The sequence below is a fragment of the Galeopterus variegatus genome, unplaced genomic scaffold (assembly GCF_000696425.1).
Source record: "Galeopterus variegatus unplaced genomic scaffold, G_variegatus-3.0.2 Scaffold654, whole genome shotgun sequence".
Lineage (NCBI taxonomy): Eukaryota > Metazoa > Chordata > Mammalia > Dermoptera > Cynocephalidae > Galeopterus > Galeopterus variegatus.
This window is the reverse complement of record NW_007726765.1, coordinates 624,381-640,864: the sequence shown is the minus strand read 5'-3', so window position 1 is coordinate 640,864 and position 16,484 is coordinate 624,381. Positions and strand designations below refer to the sequence as shown.

Below are 16,484 nucleotides of genomic sequence, written 5' to 3'. Positions count from 1 at the left end.
TTACCGGTCAGTAAAAAAGACAAAAAGGAAAAAAAAAAAAAAATATATATATATATATATAAAACTTTAACCCTGACATTTGAGATCATTTCTTTCCCTTTAATGAAGCTCACAGTGCAAATAACTGGAATATGATATGATTTTTATTTCAAATTGCAATGCACTTAGGCACACTTATTCTTTGACACTTTCCAAAGAACAGACTGTGAATTCTGGGAACAGTAGGTAGATGCTTGTTGATTCTTGATCTCCACTTAAATTTTCAACATTTGGTGTATTTTAGATGGCAGGAAACCAGGGACAAGTCTAATAAACTGGCCCTAAATTAGTTTTTTTATTTGAAAGAAGTTACTTTTACACCATCTGATTTTGTTGTCAAATTAATAAATGGCAGCTCATCACAAACAGCTTTATATGATGATTAACTCTTTATGTGAAGAGTCTCAGCTTCACAAGTGATTATTTAGTTATTTTATTAGTGTTCCAGATTCAAAAGAAAATTATGCATTATATTTTGTGTGGAGACCAAGTCAGTAGGGTCAGTTCTTATCCTGTTTTATCATTTCCCCAGTGCCACAAATAACTTCAAAAGAAAAGTACACCGAGCTAGTTAGGAATTAAGCACCACATTTTCATCAATAAAGAAGAACATTTGTTTGTTAACCAGTTACTAGGCAGAAAAAATAATAAGTAATTAAGAATTCGAAAGGTAACACTACCTTGAAAACGAAGTGCCAAAAATCTTTCCCATAAACTCTACCCCACTTACAGAATTAGAGGTAACAAAAAATTGGAATAATCTAAACACTTCCAGATACATTTTAAAGCTATAACAGATTATTTTACACATAAAGCTAAAACAGATTGTTTTATATATATGTAGATTATCTGACAGCTCAATGAATAAATGAATGAATGGGTGAACTGTTGAACATCAGGGAATGTGATTACTTATGTTCACATTATGGGCCAGGCTTACATCCACTTCTTGCTCATCCCCTACCTCACTATCCCTTGCTCTGCTCTGCATCTCAGGAAATCACACTTCTTAGGACCCTTGCCATCTGGCTTCCAGGTAGGACTGAAGTGGTAAGGTACTGATGGAAGACTCTAGAGTAGGAGAGGCAAGGCCTTGTCTCCATCTCAGGCAGTGGCTTTATCCTTCCCATGGCTCCATTTTCCACAATTCTTGGGTGGTCTTGGCTCCCACCAAGCAGTGCCCACCATGGTTCCACCTCCTGTGGATGATCCCAGCTTCTGGACTCAGGAAACCACACCTCTTCCCATTATCCTCATAGCCTGAGGTGTGGTTTCCAGCTATCTGGCTTCTTTTCTATCATCTACATAAGTCAATTTCCTGTATTAAATTCCCTCTACTGAAACACTTAGAATGGTTTCTGTTTTTCAGACTGGATCCTGATTGATACATATTAGAATCATTAAACTTTTTTCTCCTCTAACTTATCTGGGAATTTTTTCATGAGAATCTGCCCTAAGCCAATGAAAAAGCATTCAAACCACATGCAATACCCACTTTCTGCAATACAGGACAACAAATACCCTTGGTTGTTTTCTGTCAAGCACTGGGATTCTCTTTGCCAAGTGCAAATATGACTCTGACTTTACCAACGTCACCATTGATTACAGTAGACACAGACAAAGGTCTTCTGCAGAGGTCATTTTTGTTGCATGTACTAAGTGTGATAACTAGGTGAAAAAAATACAAACAAAATTAATCTTAAGAGGAAATTACAAAGTCATGAATAACAAGGTAAAAAAGGTCTCTGAAAATTCAGAGAACATAAGACAGCACCAGAAAGTTTCTTCCCTGTTGAATTAATACATTTCCCTGAAATCAAAATCCTATAGAATTCCCGGATATTTCAAGAGCGTAAAAAAAAACAACAAAAAAAATCTGATTTATCAATGAATGATGCATAGCTTCTCAGCTTGAATGCACCCCTGGGATGGTTACTGACAGAAGTAGAGTTCTTTGGTGAGCATGGAGACCACACATGGGATCTGCTTCTTCTTGTTGAAGAGTGGATCATCGGACTGAGATTCAAAGTGGCTGGCCACCAGGTTGTTCACCCTGGTGAGGATCTGCATGATCTCTAGATCTTTCCCGTGCTCGTCCAGGACGGTACAGAGGGCCTGCACAAACCAAGAGCCTCTTCCTGGACTCCTCCATGAGTAATAGCCTTCAACAGGAGAGAAAGGAGAAGATGCGATCAGCTATTCTAGTATGCTCCACTTACCGATTAGAATGGGCTTTCAGTGTCTGGGGCCCTCACACCTGCTTTTTGGAAATTATTTCACTCTGCTCTGCATACAAGGCACACTAATGAGAATTACACAGCTGTGCTCAGAGAGCAAACATTTTAGATTAAGAGGGTTGCATGATGATGCTCCAAAATGTTTTGGGTATTCCAGCACGGAAATCCAATAGCAGACAACATCATTAAGGGCCAGTGTTGGTGAATGTGGCCAGGAAACTCTCCTGCATCAGTGTAGATGGAGGTATCCACACGATACACATCAGATACCTAAGTGAGTGTGAGATAAGACTGCACATGGAGATTTCCAAAGGAAAGACTGAGGGACCCCTCCATCACTCTGGAACTCCTCACCACCTTTTTGGGATAAGTGCTATTTTCTAATCCAAGCCTAGAGAAGGGATCTGAGGGAACCTCTGAGAATTTTGAGATGTGTTCTTTCTGTTGGGGACACAGAACTAGAGCTGGACCCTGCTGATAAAATCTAGAGGCAAGAGGTGGCTGAATGACCAACTGCCTTACGGGCAGAGCCAGGAGAGGTTGCTGCCCTGGAAAGGCTGCCACTGTCAGGGCACGGGATGTGTTTCTCATCGACCAGATGTGGTCTTTGGGAGAGAAAGCTGGCTCTTGGGTTGTCCTGGGTCCTTGTGATGGAACTACACAGCAGAAGTTGCTGCTGAGGCATTGGAAGTAAAACACCGTGCCACACAGCCCAAGCTCCCTGCTTTCCTGCCACTTCCTTTGAAGGGACCATTCAGACATTTGCCTGCAAACTTAAAGTGACCCATACCCTATTCCCTTATGTGCACCGCTAGTGGCCCTGCTCTCTCTCTCTGCCTGACTCTTCGTTCCTGCCTTGTGTGACCTGGGGATGCAGGACTGACCTCGAGACTCATTGCGCCCTCCCTGCCCAGGATCTGTAAGTAAAAGTCTTTCCTGTTGTGGTGGTGTACAGAATTTGCACCTTCTACCTGAAGAATGAGGGGCTGCTCCAGGCCGGGTTTTACTCAGGACACTGGGGAGAACACAATGTTGGTCTCTCAGTGCCAGTGCAATGATCAGGCAGGTATAAACGGGACAAAGGTCAGACAAGAGCCATCATGATGTCTGTCAATATAAATAAGTTTCCCAGGTGAGGAAGCCCCTGGTTACAGGTGAGACAACTAGGCATTAGGCTGTCTGTCAGGTAAAAGAAGTATCCTGTGAATGGCATGCTGTAAGCTCCCTGTCACTTCCTGTTAGGGCAGGGTTGCCAGCTGCTCTGGTACTGGAACCCGAGTTTACCTGGGGGCTCTCAGAACTGTCCTGTCCAAAGGTCTTCTTGAAGGGGCAAGGTGACCTCAGCAGAAAGAGGATGCACAAGTACCCTGGAGGATGCCCAGGAGCTGAGGAAGGAATCAAATGCCTCACAAGGAATAGAGACACAAATCCAAGGGCCAAGGAGGGAACCCAGGAGCTCACAAAAGCACTGGCTTTAATCATCTGACCCGTCCACAGCATGAGAGGTCAGATGGCCAGGACTCATGTCTTGCCCCTTACCTCGCCTCTCTCCTTCCCTGGATCCTTCCCATCTTGACCCTGGGAGAATCTAAAAAGGGATCTGGCAAGTGGTAGAGGAGGTGAGACAGGTGAAGGAGCAAAGCTCTTAGCACCTTGGCCTACAGCAGGCTGATCTGGAATTGGGAGAAATTTAAAGCTAAGTCAGGTTAGGAGTTTTTGTCATTATCTCAGACTGGGCATTCTGGTTACGTAGTGCGACTGTGTGTGAATTAAAGTAACCACAATCGTGTCTAATATCTTAGCACGAGCAAAGCCATAGACCTGCAGGAGTTTTCACCCAGGAAGTTTTCAAGGGAAGATTTTACCCCTCCCCATCCCCCCATTTAAAAGGACAGCGTGAGACAAAATAAAGTTGTATGTGGCTTACTTGACAAGCTGTGCCTCTTCCTCCTACTGCCAACTGGTCACACCAGTTTGGTGAGAACTGGGTCATCATCATGATCATTTGTAACCATCAGTTATGCAATGTGTGTACAATAAACAGAAATAACCTATTGTGTAAAGTCACTGAGGAGCACTTAGAATTCTTTCCTGCAGCACACAGTATTGACAGCTACCAGCATGAGGCTTGAGCTCAATGGCGTTAGCAGAATGACAATGCATTTCACTTGCAGAGGGGGTCGCATACATTACCTCATTCAATGAAATAATCTGCTGAGGCTGGGCATAAACTATCATTTCCATTTCATTACTGCCTCTGGGCTCATGTCCTCTAACCCCCGTCCTCCAGGATCTCCAAGGCAACCATTTGAAAATGCAAATCTTAGTGACATCATCAAGACGGCAAAAGAGATGATTCCCAGCTTTGCTCCTCCCATGAGTAACCAATTTAAGACTATTAAAAAGCAAAGACTGCCAACCTGGGACCGCTGGAGCTGGAGGAAGAGGAGGACAGACCTGTGGAGTTTGTGAAGGTATGAGAGGCCACAGCGAGAGGGTGCAGGACAACACCTATTGTTCTGAGGCCTGAGCACTTCTGAGCCACCATGTTGTTTCTGCACTATCTTGGTAGGAGGCGAGGAGTGTTTGCTGCACATGTATAGAAGCCAGAAAAAGCCACAGCAGCTCCCTTCGCATAAACCTGCTTGGAGTCTGCAGGGGAGAGGAGGGCTTTGGAGCACACCATACCAGCCCACAGGCCATGAAGACCACTGGCAGGATTCCCTTGAGCCTGTATAAGAGCAAGCCGTGGCCACTGGAGAAAGGAGCTGCTCAGAGGTCAGCAAGTTATCATGAGGAATGAATACCCAGCCTGCCTCATGGGAAATGGTTGCAGTGCAGGAGAAAGGCTGGCCTGCTAGGGGAACATTGGGCACAGCGAGGCTGGCTGGTCTCAGTGGAAATCAGTCAGAGTGATAGAGCTGCAGGGGGCACAATCTGTAGGAAAGACAGCCCCAGGAGCTGAGTCTGGAGGAAGACTCAGCTGTCTGGAATTTCCACACAGCCCAGACCTGAAAGTGATTAACGATCTGATCTACAAAAAAAGCCTTCTCCAGAAAATCAGCAGCAAAGCAGCAAAGCTCAAAGCACAAAGCTCAAGGTCTGGTCCCCACAGGAAGTTCTCCCCACTCGGGAACTAACCACACCTAGACTCTACACATTAGTTCCTGTGCAGAGTCTAAGTGGTGGGAGTAGCTACTAACCCACCACAGACCAGAGACGAAGCTCTGATAACCACCTATACAACCTAGAAAAGGTAGCAGTCCCCTCAAACTCCCAGACATCAATGTATAGAAAAATATGTCACACCAAAGGAAACAAACAAAGCATAAGCAATGGAGAGGAGCAGCAGATCTCTGAAATATCTGACAGAGAATTCAGAATAACCCTCCTAAAGATGTTCATGGAGTCACAAGAAGACACACGTAGAAAATTAAATGATATCTGGAAAAAAATTCAGGAGCAGAATGAGAAACTTGACAAAGGAGTAGAGTCAATTAGAAAAAAAAATAGAAATTCTAGAAATAAAGAATACATTATCTGAATTGAAAAACTCTATGGAAAACTCCAACAGCAGACCTGATCAGAGGAAAAAATCAGTGAGCTCAAAGATAAAACACACAAAATTGTCCAATCAGAGGAGAAAAAAGAATAAGAAAAGATAAAACAAATATAGCAAATATGGGATTCCCTCAAGTGAAATAACTTACATATAACTGGCATACCCAAAGAGGAAGAAAAAGAAAGAAATCTAGAAAGCATATTCAAGGAAATAATGACTGAAAATTTCCCAAGTATGGGGAAAGACAACAGCATCCAGATACAGGAAGCTCAGAGGGTGCTAATCAAATTCAATCCAAAGAGGAATACCCCAAGACACATCATAATCAAATTATTAAAAACTAAGACAAAGAGAGAATATTGAAAGCCACAATAGAGAAGAAACACAACATTCAACAGAGCCCCAATATGTCTCTCAGTGGATCTCTCAGTAGAAACCCTATAGGCCAGAAGAGAAAGGGATGATATATTCAGAGTACTGAAGGAAAAAGAAACAAAGGCTAAGGGGATTCATCAACACTAGACCTGCCTTACAAGAAATGCTAAAGGGAGCTCTCCAACCTGAAGAAAAACTACACTAAAGAGTAGCAAGGAAACATGTGATGGTACATAACTCATTAGTAAATACACAGATAACCTTAGAAACTCTAATGTTGTAAGAGTGGTGAATAAACCACTTATATCTTTAGCATAAAGACTAAAGGATAAACCTAATAAGACAATAACACATACAACAACCATGTAAGAGACATGCAATATTAAAAGATGTACCTTGGAACAACAAAAAGTCGAGGCGGGGGGGTTGATGCTAAAGCATAGAGTTGGCTTTGTTTTTTTCTTTTTTCTTAGATATCAAAGTTAAGTTGTGATTAGTCTAAAATAATTTGTTAAAACTATAACATATTTTTTGTAAGCCTCATGGTAAACATAATACAAAGACTTATAGGAGATATACTAAAAAGAAATAGTGAGAAATCAAGTAAAGCTAGAGAAAACCACTCAACCACAAAGGAAGACAGTAAGAGTGGAAAAAAGTAAAAAGGATCTACAAAATAACCAGAAAAAATATTGGCAAAATGGCAGTAATGAGTCCCTATATATCAATAATAACCCTAAATGTAAAGGGATTAAATGTCCCAATTAAAAGACAAAGAGTGGCTGAATGGATTATAAAACAAGAACCAGCAATATGCTGCCTACAAGAAACTCACTTAACTGCTAAAGAAACATATCAGCTGAAATTGAAGGGTTGGAAAAAGATATTTCATACAAATGGAAACTCGAAAAAGAGTAGGAGTAGTTATAATTACATCAAATAAAATAGACTCCAAGCCAAGGACAGTAAAAAAAGATAAGAAGGTCATTATATAATAATAAAGGGATCAATTCAACAAGAGGATGTAACAATTCTAAATATATATGCACCCAACTCCAAAGCACCCAATTATATAAAGCAATTACTATTAAACCTAATGGGAGAAATAGCCTCCAATACAATAACAGTTGGGGACTTTAACACCCCACTTTCAACAAAGGACAGATCATCCAGACAGAAAATTAACTGGGAAACATCAGGATTAATCTCTACTATAGGCTGACCTGACCTAACAGACATTTATAGAACATTTCACCCAACAGCTACAGAATACACATTATTCTCAGCAGCACATGGAACATTTTCTAGAAAAGACTATATGTTAGGACATAAAACAAGTCTCAACAAATTTTAAAAAATCAAAATCATATCAACTACCTTGTCTGACCACAATGGAATAAATCTAGAAATCAACAACAAAAGGGACACTAGAAACCATACAAATACATGGAAATTAAATAATATGCTCCTAAACAACAAATGGGTCAAAGAAGAAATCAAAAAGGAAAGTAAAAAATTACTGGAGACAAATGAAGGTGAAAACACAACTTAACAGAGCTTGTGGGATACTGCAAAAACAGTCCTAACAGGGAAGTTTATAGCACTAAATACCTACCTCAGAAAAAGAAGAAAGACTCTAAATAAACAACGTAATGTTACAGCTCAAGGAGCTGGAAAAACAAGAACAAACCCAAAATCAGTAGAAGGAGAGTAATAACAAAGATCAGAGCAGAAATATATGAATTAGAGTATAAATAAAAAGATCAATGAAACAGAGTTGGTTTTTCAAAAACAGAAACAAAATTGATAAATCTTTAGCTAGATCAATGAAGAGTAAAAGAGTGAAGACTCAAATAATAAAATTGGAAATGAAAAAGGAGACTCTCTAAGTGATATAACAGAAATACAAAGACCATGAGACTACTATGAACAACTATATGCAAATAAACTGGAAAACCTAGAAGAACTGGAAAAATTCCTGGATACATACAACTTACCAAAGTTGAATCATGAAGAACTAGAAAACCTAAACAGATCAATAACAAGTAATGAGATAGAAGCAGTAATAAAAAGTCTTCCAACAAAGTAATCCCCAGGACCAGATGGCTTAAAGAAGAACTAATGCCAAATACTTCCAAACTCATTCTATGAGGCCAGCATTACCCTCTTACCAAAATCAGAAAAGACACAACAAAAAAAGAAAACTACAGACCAATATCCCTAGTGAACACAGATGCAAATATCCTCAACAAAATACTAGCAAACAGAATCAAACAACACATTAAAAAGATCATTCACCATGATCAAGTGGGATTCATCCCAGGGATGCAAGGATGGTTCAACACATGCAAATCAATAAACATGTTGCATCACATCAACAGAATGAAGGGAAAAAACCCATATGATCATTTCAATAGATACAGAAAAAGCATTTAATAAAATCCAATACCCATTCATGATAAAACATTCAAGAATTTAGGTATAGAAGGAATGTACCTCAATACAGTAAAGCCCACATACAACAACCCACAGCTAACATCATACTAAATGGACAAAAATTGGAGGCTTTTCCTCTAAGATCTGGAACAAGACAAAGATGCCCACTTTCTCCACTCCTATTCAACATAGTACTAGAAGTTCTAGCCCCCCAATAAGGCAAGAGGAAGCAATAAAGGGCATTCAAATTGGAAAGGAGGAAGTCAAACTATCCCTATTTGCAGATGACATAATCCTATATATAAAAAACCCTGGAGACTCCACCAAGAAATTACTAGAACTAATAAATGAATTCAGTATAATGGCAGGAAACAAAATTAACAAAAATCAATAGTCTTTATATGTGCCAATAACACAATAGCTAAAGAAGAAATCAGGAAAGAAATCCCATTTATAATACCTATCAAAAAAATTAAACACCTGGGAGTAAATTTAACCAAGGATGTGAAAGACCTCTACAATGAAACTATAAACACTGGTGGAAAAAACTGAAGAAGACACAAATAAATGGGAAGATATCCTATGTTCATGGGTTACAAGAATTAACATCATCAAAATGTCCACATTACACAAAGCAATCTATACATTCAATGCAATCTCTATGAAAATACTAATAAATTTTTTTCACAGAAATAGAAAAAACAATTTTAAAATTTGTATGGAACTACAAAAGAACCCGTATACCTGAAGCAATCTTGAACAAAATGAACAAAGTTGGAGGCATCACACTCCTTGACTTCCAAATATACTATGAAGCTATAGTAACTAAAACAGCACAGTACTGGCATATAAACAGACAAATTGACCAATGGAATAGAATAGAGAGCCCTCAAATAAACCTCCTCATTTACAGCCAACCAATTTTTGACAAAGATGACAAAAATATACAATTGGGAATAGGAAAAGGACAGCTTCTTTAACAAATGATGCTGGGAAAACTGGATATCCACATGCAAAAGATTGAAACTAGACCCCTGTCTCTCACACATACAAAAATCAACTCAAAATGGATCAACGACCTAAATTTAAGAGCTGAAACTATGAAACTACTAGAAGAAAACACAGTAGAAACACGACAATAAATGGGAGTGGGCAGTGCTTTTTTGAGCGAGACTACAAAGGCACAGGCAACTAAAGCAAAAATACACAGATGGGACTACATCAAACTAAACCCCTTCTGTACAGCAAGGGACACTGTCAACAAAGTTAAGAGACAACCTACAGAATGAGAGAAAATGTTTGCAAACTATGCTTCTATAAACAAGGGCTAATATCCAGTATGTATAAGGAACTTAAACAATTCAACAGCAAAAAACTAAATAACCCAATTAAAAAATGGGCAAAGAACCTGAAAGATATTTCTCAAAAGAAGACATACAAATGACCAACAAGCACATGAAAAAATGCTCAAAGTCACTAATTATCAAGGAAATGCAAATTAAAACCACAATGAAATAGCATCTCACTCCAGTTAGACTGACTGTTATCAGCAAGACGAAAAATAACAAATGCTGGTGAGGATGCAGAGAAAAGGGAACCCTCCTGCATTGCTGGTGGGAGTGTAAATTGTACAGCCACTGTGGAAAACACTATGGAGGTTCCTCAGTGAACTAAAAATAGACCTACCTTATGACCCAGCTACCCCACTACTGGGTACATACCAAAGGAAATATATCAGTCTATCAAAAAGACACTTGCACTCACTCCCATGTTCATCACAGCCCTATTCACAACAGCCAAGAGATAGAATCAACCCAAATGCCCATCAATGGCTGAACGGATAAAAACACTGTGGTATATATACACAATGCAATACTCCTCATGTATCAAAAAACCCTCCTATCATTTGTGGCAACATGGATGAACTGGAAACCATCACATTAAGTGAAGTAAGTAAAAAAAAGACAAATACCTCATGATATCACTCGTGTGGAATCTAAAAAAAACGTGTCTCTCATAGAAATAGAGAGTAGAATGATAGTTACCAGAGACCAGGGGTTGGGGTGGGGGGCAGAAGTAGTGGACAAATGGGTACAAAACTATGCTATCTACCCTAAGTGAATCATTGTGCAGTAGATGTATGTACTGAAACAACATACTGTACTCTACAAGTATGTACAAGTAAATGTTAAAATATTTTGAATAAATAAATAATTTTAAAAAAAAAGAAACTGCAAATCTCATCATATGCTTCTCTGACCTAAAACAGTTCCTTTGCACCCTTTTATCAGTGTAAAGTGAGGGCTGCTTAGCACAGCACACAGGGCCTGTCACAATAGGGCCCCTTACCTGCCTGCCCTGGTTTGACCCTTGCCATGCCCCATCACAATCTGTACTATGTACTGAACTGTGTCTGCTCCTAATTCATATGTTGAAGCCCCAACCCCCAGTGTGATTGTACTTGGAGACAGGGCCTTTTATGGAGGTAATAAGGTTAAATGAGGTCACGAGGTGGGGCTCTGATTCAATAGGATTGATGTTCTCATACAAATAGACTCCAGAGAACTCTCTCGCTTGCTCTCTTGCTGTCTCTCTCTCTCTCTCTCATGCACATTTGAGCATACCAAGAGAAGATGGCCATGTACAACTGGGACAGGAGCCCTCACCAGAAACCAAATTGGCCAGCACCTTGATCTTGGACTTCCCAGCCTCCATAACTATAAGAAATAAATTTCTGTTGTTTAAGTCACCCAGTCTATGGTATTTTGTTACAGCAGCCCAAGCAGACTGATACACTCTGTGATTCAGCCTTGAGTTTCACCAAATGCACTGGGATACTTGACCCCTTGCACTCTGTCTGGGAAGCCAGCCTCTTGCCCTGTTGTTTGAATTTTCAGGAGTCAGTTACGGCATCTCCTTTTTAGGACAGCCTCTCTCACCTGCCTCCCTAGACGAGTTCACCCTTTATTTTTTAGTTCCTCCACCCCTTGCTTAGGGCACCTAAACAAACTCTAGCAAAAGGTTTGTTTACAGAGACATAGCCCCCATCACACCACCTCCCTCTCAAGAGCGGGAAGACCAAATTATGTTCTATCTTATACCATCCTTAAAACTTGTGAAGTTATCGTTCTCACAAAATCCCATCTGTAGCTCCTACTAGAGATGGTTTCCAAACACACCTACTTATTTACTGTAACCAATATTTTTGCACCAAGCACTGGACAAAACTATTATTACTGTGGGGAGAATTCTAATTTAGTGATGGTTTGTACCCGAGACAAAGGAAGGACTTTCACTGAACAGACTCAGTCAAACAAGCTGCTTGGTTAATAATGGGTAGGCTTGCTCACTACTGGCATTTTCTGGTACCTGTGTACAGGTTGCATGTAAAGGAATCCTGGCCTCAGCCACGGCTTTATCATCTACTGAAATCTCTACCTGACCTTGGGAACATCACTTAAGCTCACCCAAGCTCAATTTTTTTTCTCATCTGTAAAATCAGGACAGCAATTACAAACTTTCTATTTAAACAATTATTGTGAAATTGATATGAGGAAAAGGACATGAAAAACACTCTAACTTGGTAAAGCACTATAGAAATGTTTGTTCTTTTAGTTATCAGTAATAATATTAAATAGGAGAAGTCAGTTTTCCTAGAGAATGAATATATCCCTATGGTAGACAGAATAATGGTCCCTAGTGAGATGCCTTTACCCCAGAACCTTTGAATATATTACCTTATATGGCAAAAAAGAACTTTGCAGATGTGATTAAGGTTACAGAATTGAGATGGGGAGATGACCCTGGATTACCCAGGAGGGCTCAGTCTAATCACAGGAGTCTTCTCCCAGCTGTGGTCAGAAAGAGAGAGATGTGAGGTTGCTGGTTTGGAAGATGAAGGAAGAGGCCACAAACCAAGGAATGCAGGAGGTTCTAACGTGCTGCAAAGAAGAAAGGAAATGGATTTTTCCTCTGAGCCTCCAGAAGCAGTAGAGCCCTACCAATCCATTTTGTAACAGCGACCTTCAGAACTACAAGATAATACAGCTGTGTGTTTTAAGCCACTGTGTTAGTAGTAATTTACTATTGAAACTAATATGCCCCCAAGCCTGCATTTTGATGGTGAAATGGACTGGTAAGGTTAGTAGTTAGCAGACAATGAATTTGATACCTGGAACTGTGGAATAAGCGAAGAGAAAGTCGGCTTCAACTGGGATTTTATGTCGGGGATGAGCGTCTCTTTCACTGATGGGCCCTGAATCAACCTCGATCCCATCATCGAGCTCTGTCCCTCGGCAAGCCTAAATATCAAAGCAGAGATCACTCCATGGAGTTGGGAACAGAAATTTGTGTGCTGTTCACTGCTGCGTTCCAGTGCCTAGAACTGTGCCTGGCATACATTCACTGGGAGTTCAGCCATCATATGATGAATGGATAATAAACGAATGAATGTTGTGTCGAATTACTAAGCAAGGCAAATAAATGTGTGGCACTGTCTTAAAGAAACCTTCATAATTTGTGATCCAAGGCAAATATGCCAACCGTTTAGAGATTGCAAAAACCCAAATTTGCACACCCCATTGGAAACAGCATGTCGATTTGTAAAAGTGATATCATCCCAGTCACTCTGTAATTCATTTCCACGTTCAATTGTATTGGCTTTGAAAAGCGATTACCTGAATAAAGAAGAGTTTGGGTTTCTCTAAAAGGGTTTTGCATCTGTCCCCCCTAAAATAGGCTGTCAAATCCTTTATTGGTGTCATTCCATCTTTCCCATAAATTACATTTTCTTCTCCATGGCTTAATAAGATGCAGGCAAAGCAGGCTGAGTTTGTATGGTCTTCTTCAGAAGCTACAAGCAAACAATTGTAACAATGAGAAGTTAGAACTTAAGCCCTCAGATGCATTATTCCCAGAGGCTGACACTAAGTGTTAGAGACACAGAAGGGTGGGGGTGGGGAAGAGCAGGGGACCGGGCTCCTCTCGAAGGACTGGACTTTGACCACCCGAGATTGAGGACAAGTGGAGAGAAATTAGAGAGGGGGAGAATTCTAGAATTCTCAGAGTCTGAAATCGGAATGGGGCTGCCTCATGAGGAAGTGAACTCTGAGTACCAGTCGCCGAAGCAACATACTGGGGAGCCGAGGGGCGTGGCCATGTTGTGTGCTAGTTCTGTGTGCTAGTTCTGCAAGTTAATTAAACATTTTGTGCCTTGGTTTCCTGTTTGTAAAGTGGTGATAATAGTACTTATTAAATGCATTCATATTTGTAAAAGCGGGCCGCATAATAAGCATCATGCAAGTTATTTGTTAAAGAAAACATGTTAAGTGAAATAAGTCAGTCCCAAAAGGACAAATACTGTATGATTCCACTTTTATGAGGTACCCAGAGTAGTCAAGTTCACAGAGCGAAAGCAGAATGGTGGTGGCCAGGGGCTGGGGGAAAGGGGACATAGGGAGTTCGTGTTAGTCTATTAGACACGGAGTTTCAGTGAGGGAAGGTAAAACGAATTTTGGAGATGGGTGGTAGTGATGGTTACATTACAACGTGCATGTACTAATGCCACTGAACTATGCACTTAAAAATGGTTAATAGTATAAATTTTATGTTACGTGTATTTTAGTGCAATTCTTAGGAATTAAAGAAAAAAAATAAATAGAAGGAAATAGAAATGCTAGACTGGCTTTCAACTTAGAACAGGGAGGAGAGGAAGCAAACTCATCTCAGGTTCTGTGATACTACTGACTAATTAACTAACTAGCTAATTAACTAACAAACAGATCCTTTCTACTTTATGATCCATGACGGGGGAAGAATGAGATTTGGAGTTTCTTGAGCATCTACCATGTGCCGACACTGATCTAGGTACATTACATGAGTTATTTAATCCTTGCAAGAACCCCTTGCAGGGGGCCTCGTTTATCTTTACGTCACTGATAAAAAGTAGAATATCAAAAAGGTTTCATAACCTCGCCCCAGAGTGGCAGAACCTGTTGGAGCCCTAGAGCCCTGCTTCAAACCCTGGTGCTGCAAGGCCCAAGTGTGGCCTCTCCCATCTGAATCACGGAGACACCTGGCATCAATCTGCTCGGTGACTTCTGTTTTAGTTTTGATAACAGACGTGTAAGATGATGGCAATGGAAGCTGGAATTCTTAGCTTACTTGAAGATCAGATGAATTAGGCTAGAGTTGGACAATGGGAGTTTTGTTCTCACTGGAATTGATTGCACAGACAGTCACTTAGAAAAAGAACTACTTTACTGTTTTGGTAGGATAATAAACATGCTCTGGGCTTGGGTGCAGTGACTCACTTTTCATGAGAACAGAAACCATAATTGGGACAAGCCCTTGTGCCTGTACACTTTTCGAAGCACGCTCACAAACTTTCTCTTGGCTAATCCTCACTCCAACCCCAGGAAGCAGGAGGATCTGGCACCAGGATCTCCATTTCAGAAAAGCAAAAAAATCAGGAAGATACGGTTGCTTTGCCTACATCATCCTGCTGCTAGAACTTGGGCTACACCCAGAATGTGGACTTCTGATTTCTAGTCTGCTCCATCACATGACCTACTAGGGTACAAAAGGTCAGTTTGTAAGATTCAAGTTTGAAGAAATCAGAAAAAGACACCTATTTTTTTTAAGAAAAACAAGAGAAAGTGGGTCTTTTTCCTTTTCTGCATAGCTAAGAAAAGCAGCAGTGATTTGAACTGTGTTGCTATCTACTGTCTGTGGGTCCCTGTCTAATGAATTAGCAGGATATTACTTTCATATACTTGCCCTAAATGCCAGAGTAGCCTACGTGGCATCCATCCATCAGATAGTGTGGTGTCATAGAAAATGCATTTGTCCTGGAGTCAGAAGACCAGAGCTTGGTTTCAGTTCTGCCCCTCCTAACTGTAACCTTCACTATGCCTCATCCTCTCTAAAAAAGGGATGTCAATTGATTTATAAAACAGGCATGATACATTCTGTTGGCCAACACTGCAGGGGTTGTGCTAATGATTTAATAAAATAATTGTGTGAACATGCTATATAAAAAATAAAGTAGTTCTGAAGTAAATGGAAATTATTTTCTCTATCTGCCATCAGGGTAAAGTTTACACTTAAACTCCACTCTGGACAGTATGACATAGATTACTTGCTACCTCTCTAGAAATTATCGTCTTGAAATTGCGACCGTTCTGTATATACAGGACCTGTTTCTCTTGCTGGAATTTAAGCTGATTTCATCACTTTATGGAGAGATTAAAGTTTCCTGGAAGAGACCTGCCCACCCCAGGACAGGTACAGACTGGCCAGGAGGGAGGAAGCCTTCTCAGGTTTCTGCGTCCTGGAAAGGCATCCTCTTGAGACCAGCCTGGGCCCTGCTCCTCTTGGGCACAGGAGGAAGACAGACAGAGGCTCTGTAAGTGCTCACCCTTTTTAAGCAAGTCTTGCATCTTGGCACAAGAGCAGTCATTATAGACAACCACCTCAAACCCCAGGTTGCGGAAGCACTTCACAAGGGCCTCTGCATCTTTGTCTGTTCCATTTCGGACGCCCATACCTGCAGGAATCAAGCAACAAGTCCACCGATGAGTAATCCCTGGCCGGATACCATGGGCAGGTACCAGCAGGCCAGGCGCTGAATGCAGCCCGCACCAGCCCCAGCGCAAACGCCCTCCATGGTCCCAATTTAAATGAGCAAGTGAAATGAGGAGTGAACTTAAAGGAGAGGGCGCTTCAGCCTGCCCACAATGGCTGAGCCTCCTCATGGTAGCACTCAACTCCAGTCAAGGCTCTCCATGATTCTTAGCCCTTTTTTTTTTTTTTTTTTTTTTTTTTTTTTTTTTTTC

General features: G+C 40.7%; 1 protein-coding gene across 3 annotated transcripts in view; it reads right to left on the bottom strand.

The window, feature by feature from the left end:
* Positions 1–125: 125 nt before the first annotated feature.
* CASP7 (caspase 7, apoptosis-related cysteine peptidase) overlaps positions 126–16,484 on the bottom strand; it is a 46,190-nt gene continuing 29,831 nt past the window's right edge. For all 3 annotated transcript variants that reach the window (XM_008571025.1, XM_008571026.1, XM_008571024.1), the window contains 4 exons: positions 16,067–16,195; positions 13,326–13,501; positions 12,821–12,950; positions 126–2,201 (listed from right to left, as the gene is read on the bottom strand). In XM_008571025.1, coding sequence (XP_008569247.1) covers positions 1,972–2,201; positions 12,821–12,950; positions 13,326–13,501; positions 16,067–16,195 — 665 coding nt within the window. In that variant the 3' untranslated portion in view covers positions 126–1,971. The remainder of the gene's footprint in view (positions 2,202–12,820; positions 12,951–13,325; positions 13,502–16,066; positions 16,196–16,484) is intronic.